This window comes from Ranitomeya imitator, chromosome 6, assembly GCF_032444005.1.
Source record: "Ranitomeya imitator isolate aRanImi1 chromosome 6, aRanImi1.pri, whole genome shotgun sequence".
NCBI classification, from domain to species: domain Eukaryota; kingdom Metazoa; phylum Chordata; class Amphibia; order Anura; family Dendrobatidae; genus Ranitomeya; species Ranitomeya imitator.
The window spans coordinates 353,529,618-353,548,925 of record NC_091287.1 but is presented as its reverse complement, the minus strand read 5'-3'; the positions used below and the strand labels follow the sequence as shown (position 1 = coordinate 353,548,925).

The 19,308-nt window shown below is 42.9% G+C and overlaps 1 protein-coding gene across 3 annotated transcripts in view; it reads right to left on the bottom strand.

Annotated features, from left to right (window-relative positions):
* The window catches only part of ZNF516 (zinc finger protein 516), a 132,689-nt gene that overhangs the window by 46,839 nt on the left and 66,542 nt on the right, over nucleotides 1–19,308 (bottom strand). For all 3 annotated transcript variants that reach the window (XM_069730956.1, XM_069730955.1, XM_069730954.1), the window contains exon 3: nucleotides 7,760–9,668. In XM_069730956.1, coding sequence (XP_069587057.1) covers nucleotides 7,760–9,521 — 1,762 coding nt within the window. In that variant the 5' untranslated portion in view covers nucleotides 9,522–9,668. The remainder of the gene's footprint in view (nucleotides 1–7,759; nucleotides 9,669–19,308) is intronic.

Here is a 19,308-nt window from a genome sequence, read left to right as displayed (position 1 = left end):
CACACTGCGACATCTTCTAGCCATTTCTGAGAGTGCCGCACTGACATCTTCTGGCCATTTCAGAGTGCCGCACTGACATCTTCTAGCCATTTCTGAGAGTGCCGCACTGCGACATCTTCTAGCCATTTCTGAGAGTGCCGCACTGCGACATCTTCTAGCCATTTCTGAGTGCCGCACTGACATCTTCTAGCCATTTCAGAGTGCCGCACTGACATCTTCTAGCCATTTCTGAGAGTGCCGCACTGACATCTTCTGGCCATTTCAGAGTGCCGCACTGACATCTTCTAGCCATTTCTGAGAGTGCCGCACTGCGACATCTTCTAGCCATTTCTGAGAGTGCCGCACTGACATCTTCTAGCCATTTCTGAGAGTGCCGCACTGACATCTTCTAGCCATTTCTGAGAGTGCCGCACTGACATCTTCTAGCCATTTCTGAGAGTGCCGCACTGACATCTTCTAGCCATTTCTGAGAGTGCCACACTGCGACATCTTCTAGCCATTTCTGAGAGTGCCGCACTGACATCTTCTAGCCATTTCAGAGTACCGCACTGCGACATCTTCTAGCCATTTCTGAGAGTACCGCACTGCAACATCTTCTAGCCATTTCTGAGAGTACCGCACTGCGACATCTTCTAGCCATTTCTGAGAGTACCGCACTGCGACATCTTCTAGCCATTTCTGAGTGCCGCACTGACATCTTCTAGCCATTTCTGAGAGTGCCGCACTGCGACATCTTCTAGCCATTTCTGAGAGTGCCGCACTGACATCTTCTAGCCATTTCTGAGTGCCGCACTGACATCTTCTAGCCATTTCTGAGAGTACCGCACTGCGACATCTTCTAGCCATTTCTGAGAGTGCCGCACTGCGACATCTTCTAGCCATTTCTGAGTGCCGCACTGACATCTTCTAGCCATTTCAGAGAGTACCGCACTGCGACATTTTCTAGCCATTTCTGAGTGCCGCACTGCGACATCTTCTAGCCATTTCTGAGAGTGCCGCACTGCGACATCTTCTAGCCATTCTGAGAGTGCCGCACTGACATCTTCTAGCCATTTCTGAGTGCCGCACTGCGACATCTTCTAGCCATTTCTGAGAGTACCGCACTGCGACATCTAGCCATTTCTGAGAGTACCGCACTGCGACATCTTCTAGCCATTTCTGAGTGCCGCACTGACATCTTCTAGCCATTTCTGAGAGTGCCACACTGCGACATCTTCTAGCCATTTCTGAGTGCCGCACTGACATCTTCTAGCCATTTCAGAGTACCGCACTGCGACATCTTCTAGCCATTTCTGAGAGTACCGCACTGCGACATCTAGCCATTTCTGAGAGTACCGCACTGCGACATCTTCTAGCCATTTCTGAGTGCCGCACTGACATCTTCTAGCCATTTCTGAGAGTGCTGCACTGCGACATCTTCTAGCCATTTCTGAGTGCCGCACTGACATCTTCTAGCCATTTCAGAGTACCGCACTGCGACATCTTCTAGCCATTTCTGAGTGCCGCACTGACATCTTCTAGCCATTTCTGAGTGCCGCACTGACATCTTCTAGCCATTTCTGAGAGTGCCGCACTGACATCTTCTAGCCATTTCTGAGAGTGCCGCACTGCGACATCTTCTAGCCATTTCTGAGAGTGCCGCACTGCGACATCTTCTAGCCATTTCTGAGAGTACCGCACTGCGACATCTTCTAGCCATTTCTGAGTACCGCACTGCGACATCTTCTAGCCATTTCTGAGTGCCGCACTGACATCTTGTAATCATTTCAGAGTGCCGCACTGACATCTTCTTGCCATTTCTGAGAGTGCCGCACTGACATTTTCTAGCCATTTCTGAGTGTACCGCATTGCGACATCTTCTAGCCATTTCTGAGAGTGCCGCACTGCGACATTTTCTAGCCATTTCTGAGAGTGCCGCACTGACATCTTCTAGCCATTTCTGAGTACCGCACTGCGACATATTCTAGCCATTTCTGAGTACCGCACTGCGACATATTCTAGCCATTTCTGAGAGTGCCGCACTGCGACATCTTCTAGCCATTTCTGAGAGTGCCGCACTGACATCTTCTAGCCATTTCTGAGTGCCGCACTGCGACATCTTCTAGCGATACAATGTTGCAGTACGGCACCGATTTCTGATAGCGTCACATTGTGACCTGTAATCCCCTGCGACGGAGGTCCACATGTTCAAAACAACTTGGCACTCAGAGTTTAGTGAAGAAAAATGGTGTGTTCCTTTATTTTGCATCCAGACAACAAGTTGTACTGAGGAAGGTCCTTGTAGGACCAAAAATGTTCAAACTTTATCTGGTGCTCAGGATCAGTCTTAAATCAGGACTGTGTGTCCACGGGGTAAGGCTAGTAGTCACCAGGGACCTTTCAGCCGATCAGGAGGATGTGCGCCTCTGGTGTATGCGAACTAAGTCGCCGGGGGTACGCGCATTGAACATTGATACTAAGGGCTGAAGACCCCACTTAGGCACCTACAAGTAACCTTCTGTATGTGTTTTTCTACATATGAGATCCACATGTGTTGGATTTCCAGTCTCTGGTTGCAAGCGTGACACTAACCGCAGACTTCAATGCAAGTCACATGCAATTGCTACTTGTGTAATTTTTTACAGCAAAATCACAGCTCTAAAATAGTTGTGGGCAGCAAACTGCAGACAAGGAGCACAAACACACTTGGTCGCGCAACTATCCTAAGGATTGATGTTTTGAGACACAAGTCGCTGTGTAGCCCCAGCCTTATTAATTATGCCGCTATTCCTACAGAGACAGACGCTTTAAAGAACAAAATTGTCTGATAGAACCAATATAGCGAGAGTATAAAAAAATTTAAAAAATGTGGAAATTACTATCAGATTGTAATATGTCTCCTATAAGAGGGTATCACAAGGATTAAATAATAGAAATGGACATTTAGAAAATGTTCTCATTTCTAGACAAAAACGCATACATTTGTGCTGACAAGAAAAAGAACCTGTCCTTCCATGCAAATGAGGCAAAGCTGCCATTGTGTGCCTGCCCCACCCTTTCCTTTTGTGCTATAACCTTCAGAAAACAGCTTTACCATCCAGAGGAAAATGAAATCCTTGCTAATGACAAGCTGCAGGGACCAATGGGAAAGGCTTCAGAACTATTTGTTAACTTCGGTTTCAAAGTGAATTACTTCTGAAGAGAAAAACGCCAACCTCATTATGTAAAACAGGTCCTCAGCTGCCCCACTAGGTGGCGCCTGCTCACATTCTAGAAAGAAGGCTTTCGCTTTGTGTGTGGTCCTCCCCTAAAATACCAATACAAATGATAGGAAAAACACAAATGTGCCGTCTTATTGGGGTGGCGAACGTCTAAAAGCTGTGAATCCAATTTCTACTGGGGCAGGTAATCAAGTTGATTGAAATAAGAGAATAGTTTGCTTTTTCTGACTTGATTTTCCCTCAAGCCATAACCTGTTTACATGACAATGTGGAGATATGTGAAGCAAGCAATTAGATGCCACAATGCTTCTGTCTGCAAAGACTCTCCCTATAGAAAAGCAAGTATACAAAAAGTTAAAAATATCTATATAATTACTTAATAATCATAGCAAACTGAGAAAATGCATACCATGGAAAGTAATTGGAAGAAAGAAGCAAATGGGAAAACAAGAAGGACGGCATTTTATTCAGGGAGTGACAGACGCTGCTCCGCAATCCTGCCACCGTCAGCAGAAAACACAAGTCCTGAGTCCTGGGGCCTACCCCAACATTAACTTCCATCAGGAGTTTTTGGGGGGTTTCACACTGTCATTTTTGCTGACAGTTCCAGAAAAGTGAATGGGATTTATTGGAATCTCATGCCAACTGTGCTTTTTCTTGGTCAGTTTACTTTGTCGAAAGAACAAAGTCCATATCTCTTGTTGGTACGCTGCGTTTTACGTGTGAAGGGTCCCCATAGAACTGCATTAGATGTAGAAAATCCACAGGTAAAAACAGCTCTAGGGTTTTAGTGCTGCAGAAATCAATAATGCTTTGTCAAAGCCAAGTACTAGGAAGTATCAAAAAACAAAGCAGCTTTATTTAAAATACGGTATGTCAAAACTGCAGCATCAAAAAAGTGATAGAAACGAATGTAAAAAAAAAATGCAATAAAAAAAACAACAAAAACTAATTTATCCAATAGGTCCAAAATGGTGCAAAAAATCTGAGACATCAAAAACTCACCAAATACTCATTGTGGGAACGCAGCCTAAAACGCATTTGTAATTAACGCTTTCTAATGAGGAGGAGGAAAAAATAAATAAATTGAAGGTATATAGATGCATCCTGGCCAAGGTATATACCAAATGCAGCGTCCCTCTGATCACTGCAGGTGCTGCTTGGATGCAAATATTCCAGCCTACATAAGTCTATGGACACAGCAGGATATAATGGGGATCACGACCCGCATCCAGGATTTTTATAAAAAGGCAGAAAAGAATCACAGAAATAAAAAATCTATAATCTTGTAAAGTTTATAAATGAATTGGGAGGCCAGATAAGGGCACTGGGCGCCCGCCTCATGTGGAGGTCACAGTCAGTTCAAGGTAAGCGGCAGATGCCCTGGACACAGCTGTTCCTTCTTTCAGACTTCTAGAAAACTCAGGCCCTCCTCCCCTCCCCCTCTGCCCCATTATGTCGGCTGCTGTAGGACTGCTTCACTTGTGGACCAAGTCCTGCCCATTATCCTGTACAAGAAGCAACAAGTATTACAACAGAGCTGTAGTGACGGGAGCGTCTGAATCCTGGATATTCGCACAAGCCTCCGTGTTCACGACAATGGCAGGAATTATTATTGCATACATATGAACACCAACCTCCCACAGCAGATTAAAAAGCAAACCATTTTATTAAGCACTATATTACAGTGCCAATATCTCTAAAGGGACAAAATAATAGATAGAATTGAGTATATCAAGGCGGTATCTAGTGCTTATTCATAGTCTGTTATGAATGGTGGTCCCCACAAACACCTCAGTGCGCGTTTCGCAGAACTTGCTTTCTCAAGGGGACCAACTCATTACTCTCTTCTACTTATTATCTTGTCCCTTTGGAGATACTGGCACCGCATTTGGCACATATGGGTACAGTTACGGTACATATCTGAAGCTAAATGTGTTATGTGGTCTCCTCCTACTTGCTTGATCCTTATTAAACAGTGTTTTGTAAATTATGGATAAGTTTTAATATAGACTAATAAAATTGTATTTGCATAAACTTGTTGTGGGTGGTTTGTGAACATTTTTGGTGTTCATGTGTAGGCAATAACATTAGAGCAATCCACTCTACAATCGTGGTATGTTGTTATTATGTACCTAGGTGAAGAAAAATAAGTGTGTTATACGAATATTTTTGTAGTTAATGGCAGAAATTAAGTGTTCACAGAAACCATGTGTATTTAGTCTGTGGCTTTATGGCGACTTTTGGCCACAACATAGATCGTACAATGTCGCACCATAATGCAGATGAATGGAGTCGCATTGTGACCAGCAGGGCACCATGGCTGTGGCAAGCAAGTGGTAGTATTGTGATGGTCACAGCGTGCAGCGGTCACCTCCATCACACTGCAGCGTGGCAGCAGGAAACGTAGCAGCCTTAGGGTATGTGCACACGTTCAGGATTGCATCAGGATTTGGTCAGGATTTTTCATCAGTATTTGTAAGCCAAAACCAGGAGTGGAACAATTAGCGGAAAAGTATAATATAAACATATGAACCACTTCTGTATTTATCATCCACTCCTGGTTTTGGCTTACAAATACTGATGGAAAATCCTGACCAAATCCTGATGCAATCCTGAACGTGGACACATACCCTTAGGACGCGTTTTTTGTGCGTTTTTTGTGCGTTTTTCCCAAATGCATAGAATGGCGGGAAAAACGCAGAAAATCCACAAAAATAATGAACATGCTCATTTTTTTACCGCAATGCGTTTTTTTCGTGGAAAAAAACGCATCCATGTGCACAAAACATGCAGAATGCATTCTAAATGATAGAATGCATAATGTATGTGTGTTTTTAATGAGTTTTTATAGCGTTTTTAGCGCGAAAAAAAACGCGAAAAAACCTGAACGTGTGCACATGGCCTTACACTGTAGTATGTCCTGGCTGGGTTACATCTCTATGTCCAAATAATGCAGACAATCCCCACTTCCGCCTTGCTTAACCCTCTAAAAAAAGATTGCCTTGTGCAGGCGTGTACTACGGAGGACAGAGAATGAACTTCAATCCAATATTGCAGCCAGCATGCAGCCAGCGGGTAAGGAAAGGGTGAATCAAACACCCAAAAACCCCGCCTCCATGGCTGAAGATTGTTCCCTCCAAATTCAGGTGACCGTGTCCCTTTAAATCCCCAGCTCACTCCTTTTTCATGGCTGCTGCCTCTTGCATGATACAATAACCTGCGGTGGATTTCTCATGTGCAATTCTGCAACAAATGCACGAGTGTCCATTCACCTTAACAACCCAGCATTCCAAAATAAAGCCTAACGACTGATACTGCACTCGTACACACTGCGACATTTCATGGCTGGGAATGCACTGAAGAGTCAGCCAGCTGGGCCTGCTGTCAGGCTCACAGATCTTGTGTTTTGCAGGAATAACATTTACGTTCATATAAGGAACATCTGGCACAGTTCAGCATTTGTAAGAGGAACTAGATTACGCTTACCCTGGAATCCTGACCTTTCATTCACAGCCTTCACCAATGAAGTAAAAACCAACTTATTTATTTTGCAATATTGAAAAGTAATACGGTACATTGTTCTCAGGAAACAGTTATAAAAATGAGCCTGGCAGAGGACGTGTCGGCTGAGTGGTTTCTCCCCATCCAGCTCAACTCGACAACTGAGCCAGGTGAGGAGAAGCGGTTTAGCAGATACATCTCTCCATATATGGTGGAATTTATTCAGACCAAAAATTAAAGGGAATCTGTCGGCTGGTTTCTGCTACCTCATCTGAGATCAGCATAAAGCAGGAAATGAGACCCTGAATCCACAGACGTACCACTTAGTTTACTGAGTGAAGCAGTTGTGACACAGAGTTCTTAGATGTAGCAGAGCTGATAAGCTGCCGCCACCAACAGCTTTCTATGTACATTGTCTATTGACAGTACGCAGCTAATCACAGAAAGGGGAGCGGTCAGATCAGGGCTCAAGTGAGCTCTTGTCCAGGCAGTGATAATCTCTTAGTGATAAACCATTAATTGAATTGAAACTGCCCACAGCCTAATAAGTGATACTACTCATGATGTCAGATTACATAGCAAAACATGCAGATAGATTCCCTTTAAGTGTGTGTGTGTGTGTGTGTGTGTGTGTGTGTGTGTGTGTGTGTGTGTGTGTGTGTGTGTGTGTGTGTGTGTCTCTATATATATTCACACACACACTCTCAGCCTTCATGGCAATCTTACAGCTACGGATCTTACAGTTATTAGGTTCTTTAGAGGGCCGTAGTTCTGGGGATTTATTCTGATGGAATATAGGCTGAACTGTATGGACAAATGTCTTTTCGGCCTTGCTAACTATGTTACTATGTGTGTATGAATATATCTCTATACAGCCATCCACCTGTATATAGGGTTATATTGGAGGCCACATATAATGAGAATGTTACAGTAAACAGAAAAATGTCTGTCTGCAGCCTCTGCTAGGTAGCGCTTAGAGTGTATGGCTTTCAAGTAAAAACAAAAGTCATTAAAATGGAACAATTGTTTTGTACTGTGTGTCCATAGTCCATTACCTGGTGATGATGTTGTTGCTTCTTCAAAACTGTCATCTGCTCCATCATCCCCAATGCCATACGCCGAAGAGTCTTCTGGAGCAGAAACAGAGTCAGGACTACTGGGCCTACTCGCAGAGTCGCCCTCGCTATTTGATCCATATCTGTCATGCTGAGAAACAGAGCCACTCTCACTCAGACTTCTACGCTCTTTTCGGTGAACCCTGGAATGAAGCACCATTTGATGATACGTCCGGAAAATCTTTCCACACTCAAAGCACTCAGTAGACTTGTTTTGAGAAGATCTGCGGCTCTGCCGGGAAGGAGGTCTAAATTCTAAATCGTTAGGTGGCTCCACGACATTTTCTGCAAGCTGCATGCTGCTTTTTTCTGTGCGACTTCCACTTGAGCAACTACGTCTCTTTGGATTGCTGGTATTACCAAGTTCAGGCTCACGTTTACGTTTCTCCTGATTGACAAGGACATATTCACCTTTGTCTCTATCGTAAGAGACATCTGCATCAGCCAAAGTTTCATCCCATCCCAGGTACTTGACATACTCTGATGGCTCGGCAACTTTGCCTTTGGTGGCCAGCTGCCAAGCTTGATAGCTATTGACTGGGTCAAGTTCAGGTACTCTCTTCCCATTCTCTTCGTCTGTACTTTTGTGAGCTTCTACTAAAGGTTTTAATTGCAGATAGTCTAAGAGAATCTGTTTTGAGGCAGGTACCTCTGAACTCACATTCTGCAACTCATCGCTTTTATGCGTGGCTTTGTTTTCTGAGAGTTCTTCTATTTTACAGTGGACCAGGTTGTGTGCGCTAAGGCTTTCCAGATTTGTAAATAAATTTCCACATTTCACACAAACTTCGTACAGACATAAGCCCGTCATCATGGTTTCCTCCTGAACAACATCATTTATAGTGGCTATCGGTTCACTATCAGATTTGGGCTTGCTTTTGCTCCCAGTCTTTGGACCATGAGATTTCATATGGTTTTTTAGAAACCAAGGCTCCTTAAATCTCCTACCACATATATGGCAACCATGGTCAAATGATCCGCGATGTTTTTTCATATGAGCTTTAAGAAACCATGCTTGGCCAAAAGTCTGGCCACAGATTTCACAAGGGAACTCGCCAGTACTAAGTTCAGTTTTACCGTTTTCTGAGTATGCATCTCTATTCAATGGAATTGCTGTTGTGATATGGTCTTTCTCAATGTGGTTTAATAACGTTTCCTCACGTAAAGTCATGTAATTGCAAAACCTGCATTTATATGGCTTGTGCACTTGGACAAGATGTTGATCAAGCTCCTTCCTTCGTGCATACTTATTTTTGCAAAACATACAGTTGTAGTCACCTGGCGTGTCGTCATCCACGACATCTGAATCTTCCATTTGGAGAGAGCCATTAAGAATTTTGTTACAGGCAGATGTGCTTTTTGTTGGACTCGCACACACTCCCATACCTTCTGACGCACCTAGCTCTCCAACGTGAGAATCACCCATTTCAACATCATGAACTTGGCCAAGTGTACCAGTCCTATGGGTGCGGAGGTGTATCTTCAAGTTTCCTTTCTGTGCAGCCCTATGATCACAGTAAGGACATTTATATGGCTTTTCCCCCGTGTGCTTTCGCATGTGCTGAGAGAGGGAGCTCTGGAAAGGGAAACTTTTCCCACATATCACACAACTAAAGGAGGTTGGTTTGTCATCGTCCATCTCACTTTTTGACTTAGCAGCTGATTCACGCAGTTCCATATCAAATTGTTTCCTTTTATCCATTACCAGCCAACCATCAGGTAGGGAATTTAAAGCCTATCCCGGAATGACAGGCTGGAGACTTCTGTACTCAGTTGAATGCTATTTAATTAGCATAACGTCCGCAATGAACTTCATAAATCTGCATTAACGCGTATCACACATGGATCCCTGCAAAAAAGAAAGATCAAAAAAGCATGTTACGATTGGGAAGAATTACAACAAAGGAATACATGAACATTTGTTACTAAGGAACAATACAAAACACTATCTCTAATTTGCAACAAAATCAAAGAGTTGAGAGACTCCAGTTATGGGACCCACAAGCCCCAAATCTATCTATGGTGAAGTGAACAGTTTGCTGGAGTAGGATGCGCTAAATCTAAGAGGCACGTGCTTTGTACCAACTCGGAACATCTGTCGGCTGCTCTGCGAGAAATGTCAGGAACTAATTCTGTAGTGCTTTCCACCACTTTTTGGTGTAAGTCATCATGAAGTAGTTGGCCGCGTTCAGCCACACTCCGTCTCAGCAAAGCTTCATCTTCTCTTCAAAAAAGTTGACAGAGACTAGCGTGAGAACAAGTGAGGTGATCAATACCCTGTGCATTGGAGGAAGCTTGGTGACCACACACTTATGTGCCACGCAGCACCATGTTGGCACGGATATAGGGTTCTCAGTCACTACAAGACCCTCTATTCCTTTTGGATAACTTCCCCCACCCCACCACAAAACAGACTCCCCCAATGAATTCTCGGAACTAAAAAGGAAACACGTAGGGAAGGAATTACATATTGCTTGGTGATATCCTTTATACTTGGGTACTGCCCTTGTTAGGGCAGGAGCAATACATGGGGCGCCAGTATCAATATACATCTACTCATGCTCCGGTATTGTCACTTTTGGAGGTTCTAATCTCATCAAAACACACACGGGAGATCAAACCTTTTTCATTTGGCATGGTTATATTGAACACTTAAGAAGAAAAAAAAGACTTGAATTTGTGCAAATTTTAATGTTTGGTCACTATCCACTAACTGACATCCATCATCCAGCATAGCGCTCCTATATTTATTAAAGCAAAGTTTTACATGCGGTAGATATCTTTATACATACCTCCACATTCTGATTTATATGCATATTTAAAGACCCATAATCGTCTACCATCTTTGACATTCCTGTATATTTAGTTATCAATGTTTTCTCTTACATTCTGTGTAAGTAACTCCATCCCCAACATTTGTCAACTAACTATAACCAATTTCAAAAATAGCTTTGTTTTTTATTCTATTTGCTGTACATGATCGTCATAAACAGAATAATGATCATCCCTAATCTAGTGTCAAGTTCTCACAGAATTGTACCTTACAAAAATCAACAGGTCATTTTTTTTTCAGATGACACATTGCCTTTAAAGTAGCGGGGCGCAACCAGCGACTATCAAAAATGTGCTCACAGATATTGGTCTCTGGTCACATGTATGTTCCATATCATGGAAAAATAAACCACTTGTGAATAGCACCGTAGGGGCAGGTAATTATGAATTGTGTGCCGCGTGGTCATTTCAGGGGCAGCCATATTTTGGGAGAATGAATGAGTCGTGACTCATATGGTACAGAAAAGAGTAGATTGGGGGAACTAGCGGCTGTGGTTTATATTCATTGTAGTTTTGGCTGGCTCAGCCATCGGCATGCACCACAGTGGAGAGTGCTGAAGGCATGGCCTCTTCCTCTGCTTGACCGAGAGCTCACTCATGGCAGCACATCAGTCAGGTAGAGGTAGGTGGGCAGGGAATACAGCCAGGAAAGCCGAGGCTTGGAAAAAGGCTGGACACATCTACAGCATATAAGCCTCTTTTGGGTACGAAACAGTGAACTTCCCATCAGAATGCATCAATAAAGGGACGGCATTATCTTTCAGACAGTAACGTGACCTTATAAACAGTTTGAGGGGGTTAGATCAGTCTGACAGATTAAAGGGAATGACACCATCGTGTCATGCAGGCTAGCATTATAAAAATGTATTACATACAGGGCATAGTGTCACATGCACATCATCATAAAACACCCTAGCACTAGGCCAAAAACAATCAGCACATACAGTACACATTCTGAGGACAGAGAGGTAGTGTATCTATTAAACTAAAGCCCCCAGTGCTTGAAACACAGCGGAAAGTCCGTATGTCCACTGGTCACATACCTTCAGTACTCGCTTATACAGTCATGAGAAAAGTGCACCCTGAATTCTCTGGTCTCACATATTAGGACAGTAGTTTGTCTTTAAAAGATCTTGGACAAGTTTTCATTAAACAATGACACTATTAAAATTGAATCTGTCAGCAGGTTTTTGCTACCTCATCTGAGAGCAGCATAATGTAGGCAAACAGATCCTGAATCCAATAATGCATCACTTAGATTACTGGGTGCACGCATTCTGACACACAGAGTTTTTAGATTTAGCAATGAAGCAGAGCTGAAAGCCTTCCACCGCCCCCCACTAGACTCTGTATGTACACAGCTATAGACAGTGAGCTGCTTATCACAGTCGGGGGAGGGTCAGACCAAGGCTCACACAACCTGCTAGTCACAGCAATGATAAGCTACTGGTGCGAAAACAATCATTGCAAGCAAACAAAACCTCAGAGCTGAGATCTGTTTCTTAACCTCTACCTCATGCTGAATTCAGATTACATAGCAAAAACCTGCTGATAGATTCCCTTTAACCCCTTCACCACAAGGTCCATTTTCACCTTCCTGACCAGGCCATATTTTGCAATTCAGACCTGTGGCCTTTATGTGGTAATAACTCTGGAATGCTTAATTGTATCAGAGTGATTCGGAGACTGTTTTCTTGTCACATATTGTACTTCATGATAGTGGTAAAATTTGTTCGATATGACTAAAGGTACCGTCACACATAACGATATCGTTAACGATATCGTTGCTTTTTGTGACGTAGCAACGATATCGTTAAGGAAATCGTTATGTGTGACAGCGACCAACGATCAGACCCCTGCTGGGAGATCGTTGGTCGCTGAGGAAAGTCCAGAACTTTATTTCGTCGCTGGACTCCCTGCAGACATCGCTGGATCGGCGTGTGTGACACCGATTCAGCGATGTCTTCACTGGTAACCAGGGTAAACATCGGGTTACTAAGCCCATGGCCGCGCTTAGTAACCCGATGTTTACCCTGGTTACCAGCGTAAAAGTAAAAAAAACAAACAGTACATACTTGCCTAACGCTGTCTGTCCCCGGCGCTCAGCTTCTCTGCACTCCTCCTGCACTGGCTGTGAGCGCCGGCCAGCCGGAAAGCAGAGCGGTGACGTCACCGCTCTGCTTTCCGGCCGCTGTGCTCACAGCCAGTGCAGGAGGAGTGCAGAGAAGCTGAGCGCCGGGGACAGACAGCGTTAGGCAAGTATGTACTGTTTGTTTTTTTTACTTTTACGCTGGTAACCAGGGTAAACATCGGGTTACCCCTTAAGTGACCACAACATTTTGGAAATTATACCCCTTTGGGAATTTATCTACAGGTGTAGTAACGATTTATACTCTATAGGTATTTTCCAGAAACAAGAATCAGTGGCTGTTGCGGAGTGAAAATTGCAAACTGCGGCGGTCGTCACCAGTACGCTGTCGTCACCAGTACACTGTAGCGCCCAGCTCATGCTTCTGGAGACACGCACCTGCAAATTAGGTGGGCTGTCATCACTACAGAAATGCCAAATATGTGGACACAATGTGATTTAGGCACTCTGGGGCTCAGAAGGCAGGGTGAATTTGGATTTGAGAGAGCAGAATTTGATCAATTTCTTTTTTTTTGGGGGGGGGGGGTGAGGAGCTACAGCACTTTTTCAGAGCCTATGTACTACCAGTAATGTGGAAGCCCCTTATATTTCCGTTAACAGATGACGGAGCTGAGTGGGGACTTGCTTTTTTTGTGGATGGAGTTGAAGCTTTTGTTGGGAACACTTTGCATAATTTCGGGGATCACATTTATGTGGCGCTCTAAGCTGAGCACTTACATTGGGTTTCCATCTAAATCTCTGAGTGACGTGATTTAGATGAAACTCCCGAGGAATCCATTCACTATAGTGCAGCGGTGTCCTTTGCAGAAGTGCACAAAACTGTGGCGGACCGGGCTTTAATGCACACCTAAAAAGATGGCCACCGCCAGATCATAGGTGGCTACAGCGTCCACTGTGCCCCCATCTACCTTATTATAGGGAATCCTTTGATGGGGGTCCGGTCTGTATCACGTATTTCAGAGAGCTAAATGAAAATATTGGTGTAAGTGCTCAGTGTAGAGCACAGGATAAATGTGAGCTGGGCCTTACTGCAATCTTTGGGAAGCAGAAAGAACAAAACAACAGGTGAAGAATTGGTGTTATTTATTTATTTTTTACACACACAGTGGTCTCGTATGGTATAATTGATTAGACAATTTTATTCTTTTGGTTGCTGCGATTACAGCGATGTCACATTTATATCATGTTTTTATGTCTGGCTGCTGTTAGACAATGAAAGATGCATTGTATTGTAAAACTGAGTTTTTGCATTGCCATATTTTGATAGCTATAATTTTTCCATATTTCTGCTGACAGTCATGTGAAGGCTTGTTTTTTGTAGGACGAGTTGATGTTTTTATTGGTACCATTTTCAGGCACATGACATTTTTTGATTGCTTTCTATTCCAATTTTTGTGAGTCAGAATGAAGAAGAACCAGCAATTCAGGTTTTTGTTTTTTGTTTTTTTGTTTTTTTTGGGGGGTGGTTGCCATTCTACGTATGATAAAAATAATAAGGCAGCTTTATTCTTCAGGTCAGTACGACTATAGCGATACCCCATTTATACTTTTTTAATGTTTTCACGTTTTTACACAAACTTTTATAGAAAAAATATTTTTTCATCGTTTTATTCTGAGAGCTATAACATTTTTCCACTGACGGAGCTGTATGGCTTATTTTTTGCGGGACAAAATTACGTTTTTAGAGATATTTTTATTTCTATTGATCTTTTTTATTGTGATTTATTCCACTTTTTGTTTGGCTGCATGATAAAAAAAAAATATGAGGCAAAAACTCTGCTTTAACGGTGTTCACAGAAGGGGTTAGGCTACTTTCACACTAGCGTCGTACTCGGACCGTCGCAGTGCGTCGGAAATGCGCGGTCGGAAATGGCGGACCGTCGGAAGCAAAAAATGTTACATGTAACGTTTTTTTGCTCCCGGCGGTCCGCCACAACACGGCGCAACTGTCGCACAACGGTTGCGACGTGTGTCAATGCGTCGCTAATGTTAATCTATGGGGCAAAGTTGTCTGCAGGATGCGTTTTTTCCCCTAAACGACGCATTGCGATGTATTGAAAAAAACGCTAGTATGAAAGTAGCCTTAGTTCAGTGGGACAGTTTTATAAGTCAAGTCGTTCCAGACATGGCAGTACTAAATATGTGTACTTTTTTTTTTTTTTTTTTTACAAATAAATGTATTCATTGGAACAATATTTTTTAATTTTTTCTTTGTTCTTTATTTAGCAATTTTTTTAAAAAAATATTCTTACATTTTTTATTATTTTTTTTCTTCACTTTTTTTTTTTTTTTTTTTTTAAACACACTGTCTAAGAATGGCACATCAACTTCACACTGACAGATCGCCGAACTAATGATCTGCAATGCTTCTGCACTAGATCAGCGACTAACATGTACATGCAGGGAGGAGGCGTGTCAACTCGTGCTCTCAGCATGAGCCGACAGGCCACCATCCCTGGATGACCCCCCGCAGCCATATTTCGGCTGGGGTCACCATGGAAACCATCGTCATAACGTAGGAGTTAAGCGTCTGCAATCGGTGCTAGCACCGATCGTGGGCATTGCTGCAGGATGTCAGCTCTCATATAGGAGCGGACACCCCTATTTGATTGAGGCGGCGCTCAGTGTGTGCTCACACAGTCATGGCGCCGTATATATACGGACCTTTGCGGAAGCGCAGATCATACGGCACATGTCAGGAAGGGGTCAAATAATAATTTTAAGTATGCTCACACAGGTTTTAAGTGGGCAAGTAGCGAGCAGAGTGGAGCTAATCAAGTGTCCTTAGTAAATTGTTCATCGGCACGCGTGTATTCAGTCCAAGTCCTTTCGACAGAAGATGCCAAAATGGAAAGGTTTGGCCATAATGCCCAATCATACACCGCATATAAACAAAAACACCTCATACAAACTGTCAAGCATTGTGGTAAAGAGGAGACGATTTGGGCTGGTTTTGCAGCCACAGTACCTGGGCGCCTAGCAGTCATGAAATGGACCATGAACTCTTCCATACACAAAAGCATACTAAAGTCATATGTCAGGCCATCTGTCCAAAAGCATAAGCTTGGCCGAAGTTAGGTCATGCAAGAGGACAATGATCACAAGCACACCAGCAAATTTATATCAATGTCTAAAAATTAAAAAAAAAAAAAACAAATCCGGGTATTGCAACAGCGAAGTCAAAGTCCCAGCTTCAACCCAATTGAAATGCTGTGGCGGGACCTTAAGGATGAGTTGCCAATTATACCTTTTTAAAGCCGCATATTTTCACTGAACAAAAAATGCTTCATCTTACAGATACAGCAAAGTGAATAAGGGTCATAGGAATGTCTTGCGCATTGCCTTATTTTTTTACTCCGCAAAAACTGACTTGTGGAGCGCGTTTCAAAACTGCAACTTGTCGATTTCTCTTCCGAGTAAACAGTTTCAGGTGTGGGTTTATCCCATAGAATTGCATTACATGCAGAAAATAGGCAGTTAAAAAAATGCATATGCATTCGTGCCAAAAAAATAAAAATAAACACGAACGGGTGCAGAAGTGCTGCAGAAAATCTGCAACAGCCAAAGCTCATCAAAAGCTCATGGTGGGAACATAGCAGAAGCGCTGTGCATAAACCAATGCCCACAAACCTCAACGCATCTAAGCAAGGCTGGTTACCAAAATGAAGACTAAAAATATCCCCAGAGTAGGCCAAGATGTCAGACAATGCGAGGCAAAGCCATGCACTAAACAATTACTCCACAAAGATACTGACATTTAGGGCTGTTCTACCATCTACTGATTCATGCGGTGTACTTCATTTTTCACACACTGTTTCTGCATTTCAGCCTAACTTTTAGTAAATAAATAATGACCCTAATCAATCATATGTTGTTGCTCTGTGGTATTCACCCAATTTTAAGACCTTCTAAGGACCAGGTTTTGCTTTTATTATGTCCGGATAGGCAAAATAACAGAATTCAGAAGAGGGTGCACTTTGTTATCCCTCATGACTATGTGAAATTCTAATATCTTTAGATAATCGACAGTTTAGTTTAGATTGACCACTACTTTTTTTTGTTTGTTTATTGTTTTGTTTTTTGCTGCTCGCTACAGAAGTATAAATTACCAGGACAAAAACAAGCTGGAGAAAAAGAATATCCTAAAAAACTAAATGAGGACTATGATAAAAACAAAAACTGCCTACATTAGAGCGAAGATACACAATAGATAGCTGTTGGTCGATACGCGACTCCTCTGGCAGTGGTTTACGTACCATAGAACAAAAGGATCGTCCAGCAGAAATCTGAGCGGAGAGGCCTATAAGCCAATGTAATGGGGGCCTTCTCAGAAGTTCATCTTAAGGGCTCACAAACATGAGTGTATAACACGGCCAAGTGGTAGGTTTTACTAGCTGGCACTCAGACCAATGTTATACTATGGAGCAGTGCAGATATTACTTTTTTTTTTTTTTTTTCATGCCAATTTGGCATGATAAAAATAAAAAAGTCGCAGCATGCGGCAAGAGGCTCCGAAATTCTAATTACACGCATCCATTAAAGTCTATAGGTGATTGTGAAACATCAGACCACACTCAGATGTCATCAAAGTGCAGTCCAACATCCAACAACTCAGACAATGGAGAAATTAAGTTCTGTCCCCACACTAAGGCTACTTTCACACTAGCGTTATCTGCAATCCGTCACAATGCGTCGTTTTGCAGAAAAAACGCATCCTGCAAAAAGTGCTTGCAGGATGCGTTTTTTCCCCATAGACTTGTATTGACGACGCAGTGCGACGGATTGCCACACGACGGATGCGTCGTGCTTTGGCAGACCGTCGGGAGCAAAAAAAGCTACATGTAACGTTTTTTGCTCCTGACGGACCGCTTTTTCCGACCGCACATGTGCGGCCGGAACTCCGCTCCCACCTCCCCGCACCTCACAATGGGGCAGCGGATGCGCCGAAGAAATGCATCCGCTGCCTCCGTTGTGCAGTGCGTTAAACGCTAGCGTCGGAATCTCTGCCCGACGCATTGTGACGGGGAGATTCCGACGCTAGTGTGAAAGTAGCCTAAGGCGACACTTGGGTCAAACTCTGACAGAGTCTGAGCCGACTGTCATTAACATACGGTAATTGGTCTCGATGAGAGAATCTACCGCCGTCTGAGCACTGCCTTAGGCTGCCGTCACACTAGCAGTATTTTACATCAGTATTTCTCAGCCAAAACCAGGAGTGGAACAAATAGAGGAAAAATAGAATAGAAACATATGTACCACTTCTACATTTACACACTTCTATATGCACACACATCTACATCACCCACTCCTGGTTTTGGCTGAGAAATACTGATGTAAAATACTGACCAAATACTGCTAGAGTGACGGCAGCCTTAGGTCGAGTCTACACAAGGAGTCATCGCGGATTTGCACTGACTCAAACAGCGGGCTGCAATAGCAGTCAAAAAATAAGATTGTTGAGATGTCACTCATGTGCAGCTGAAGGTTTCCACATGGAAGCAGACCCAAGGTAGATTTACAAATCCACATAACTAGTGTTATTAATCTTCACCACTGATTTTACCTTTTAAAAAGCGGAAGGGGTGAAATCTAGTGTAACCTTCCTCAAAATCGACACTTTTGTGGAGCAGATTTTTATATGAATTTCTCCAAAACTAACAATTGTATCTTGCTGAAGAATTTACAGCCCCATACTTTACAAGGCCAGGACTGGGCCAGGTAAATGTCAGGAGGAAGGGGATAAAGCACAAATATACGACAAATACTCCTAGAAAGTAACGGAAAATTAACATTTTTGCTATAGAGGACAACTCGAACCATATACCATAATATAGAATGATAGAACACTTGTTTCTCATTATCAAATAATAAAGCTCTTAATAAAAATGTGAATTACGATGAATTCCAAACGAAGCTTAGCAGGCTAAGCTCTATTGAGAATATTACTATAAAGTCCTTTTTTTTTTTTTTTTACCGACTTAATACAAATACTACATAGAAGTTACATTTTTCCAGTGAAAACTACTCCAGACTTCAGCATAAAATGTAGATCCTTGTCGGTAAAACAACAAAATCTAAAACAATTGGTAGTTTATTATTCAAGGCCTGGAATTGCTGCATGAAATGATGCATTCACTATTGGAAGAGTAAGTACCATTGATGACACAACCTCGGGGCTTCTGCTGCTCTCAGGCCAATCAATAATCCATTATGAGCCAAATACATCTCTACTTTTCATACCAAGAAACACATAAAAGGAATCTATGTACACGGCTGCAGAACCATGGACATCATTGTAACAGGCACGGATCAGAAAGCATGCCTTTTCATGATCCCCTTCTTTGGCCTCTGCACAGTTGTCCAGTTTAGGCTTCTTTATTGTTCTGTAGTGGCTGATGAAAATGACAAGATCACAGCAAATACAAATGCTTGCACTAGCCACCATTAACCCTAATCAGGCTCTGTGTGCGAGTGCTAGGTATACCAATACCCTTCATGTTTCCGATGC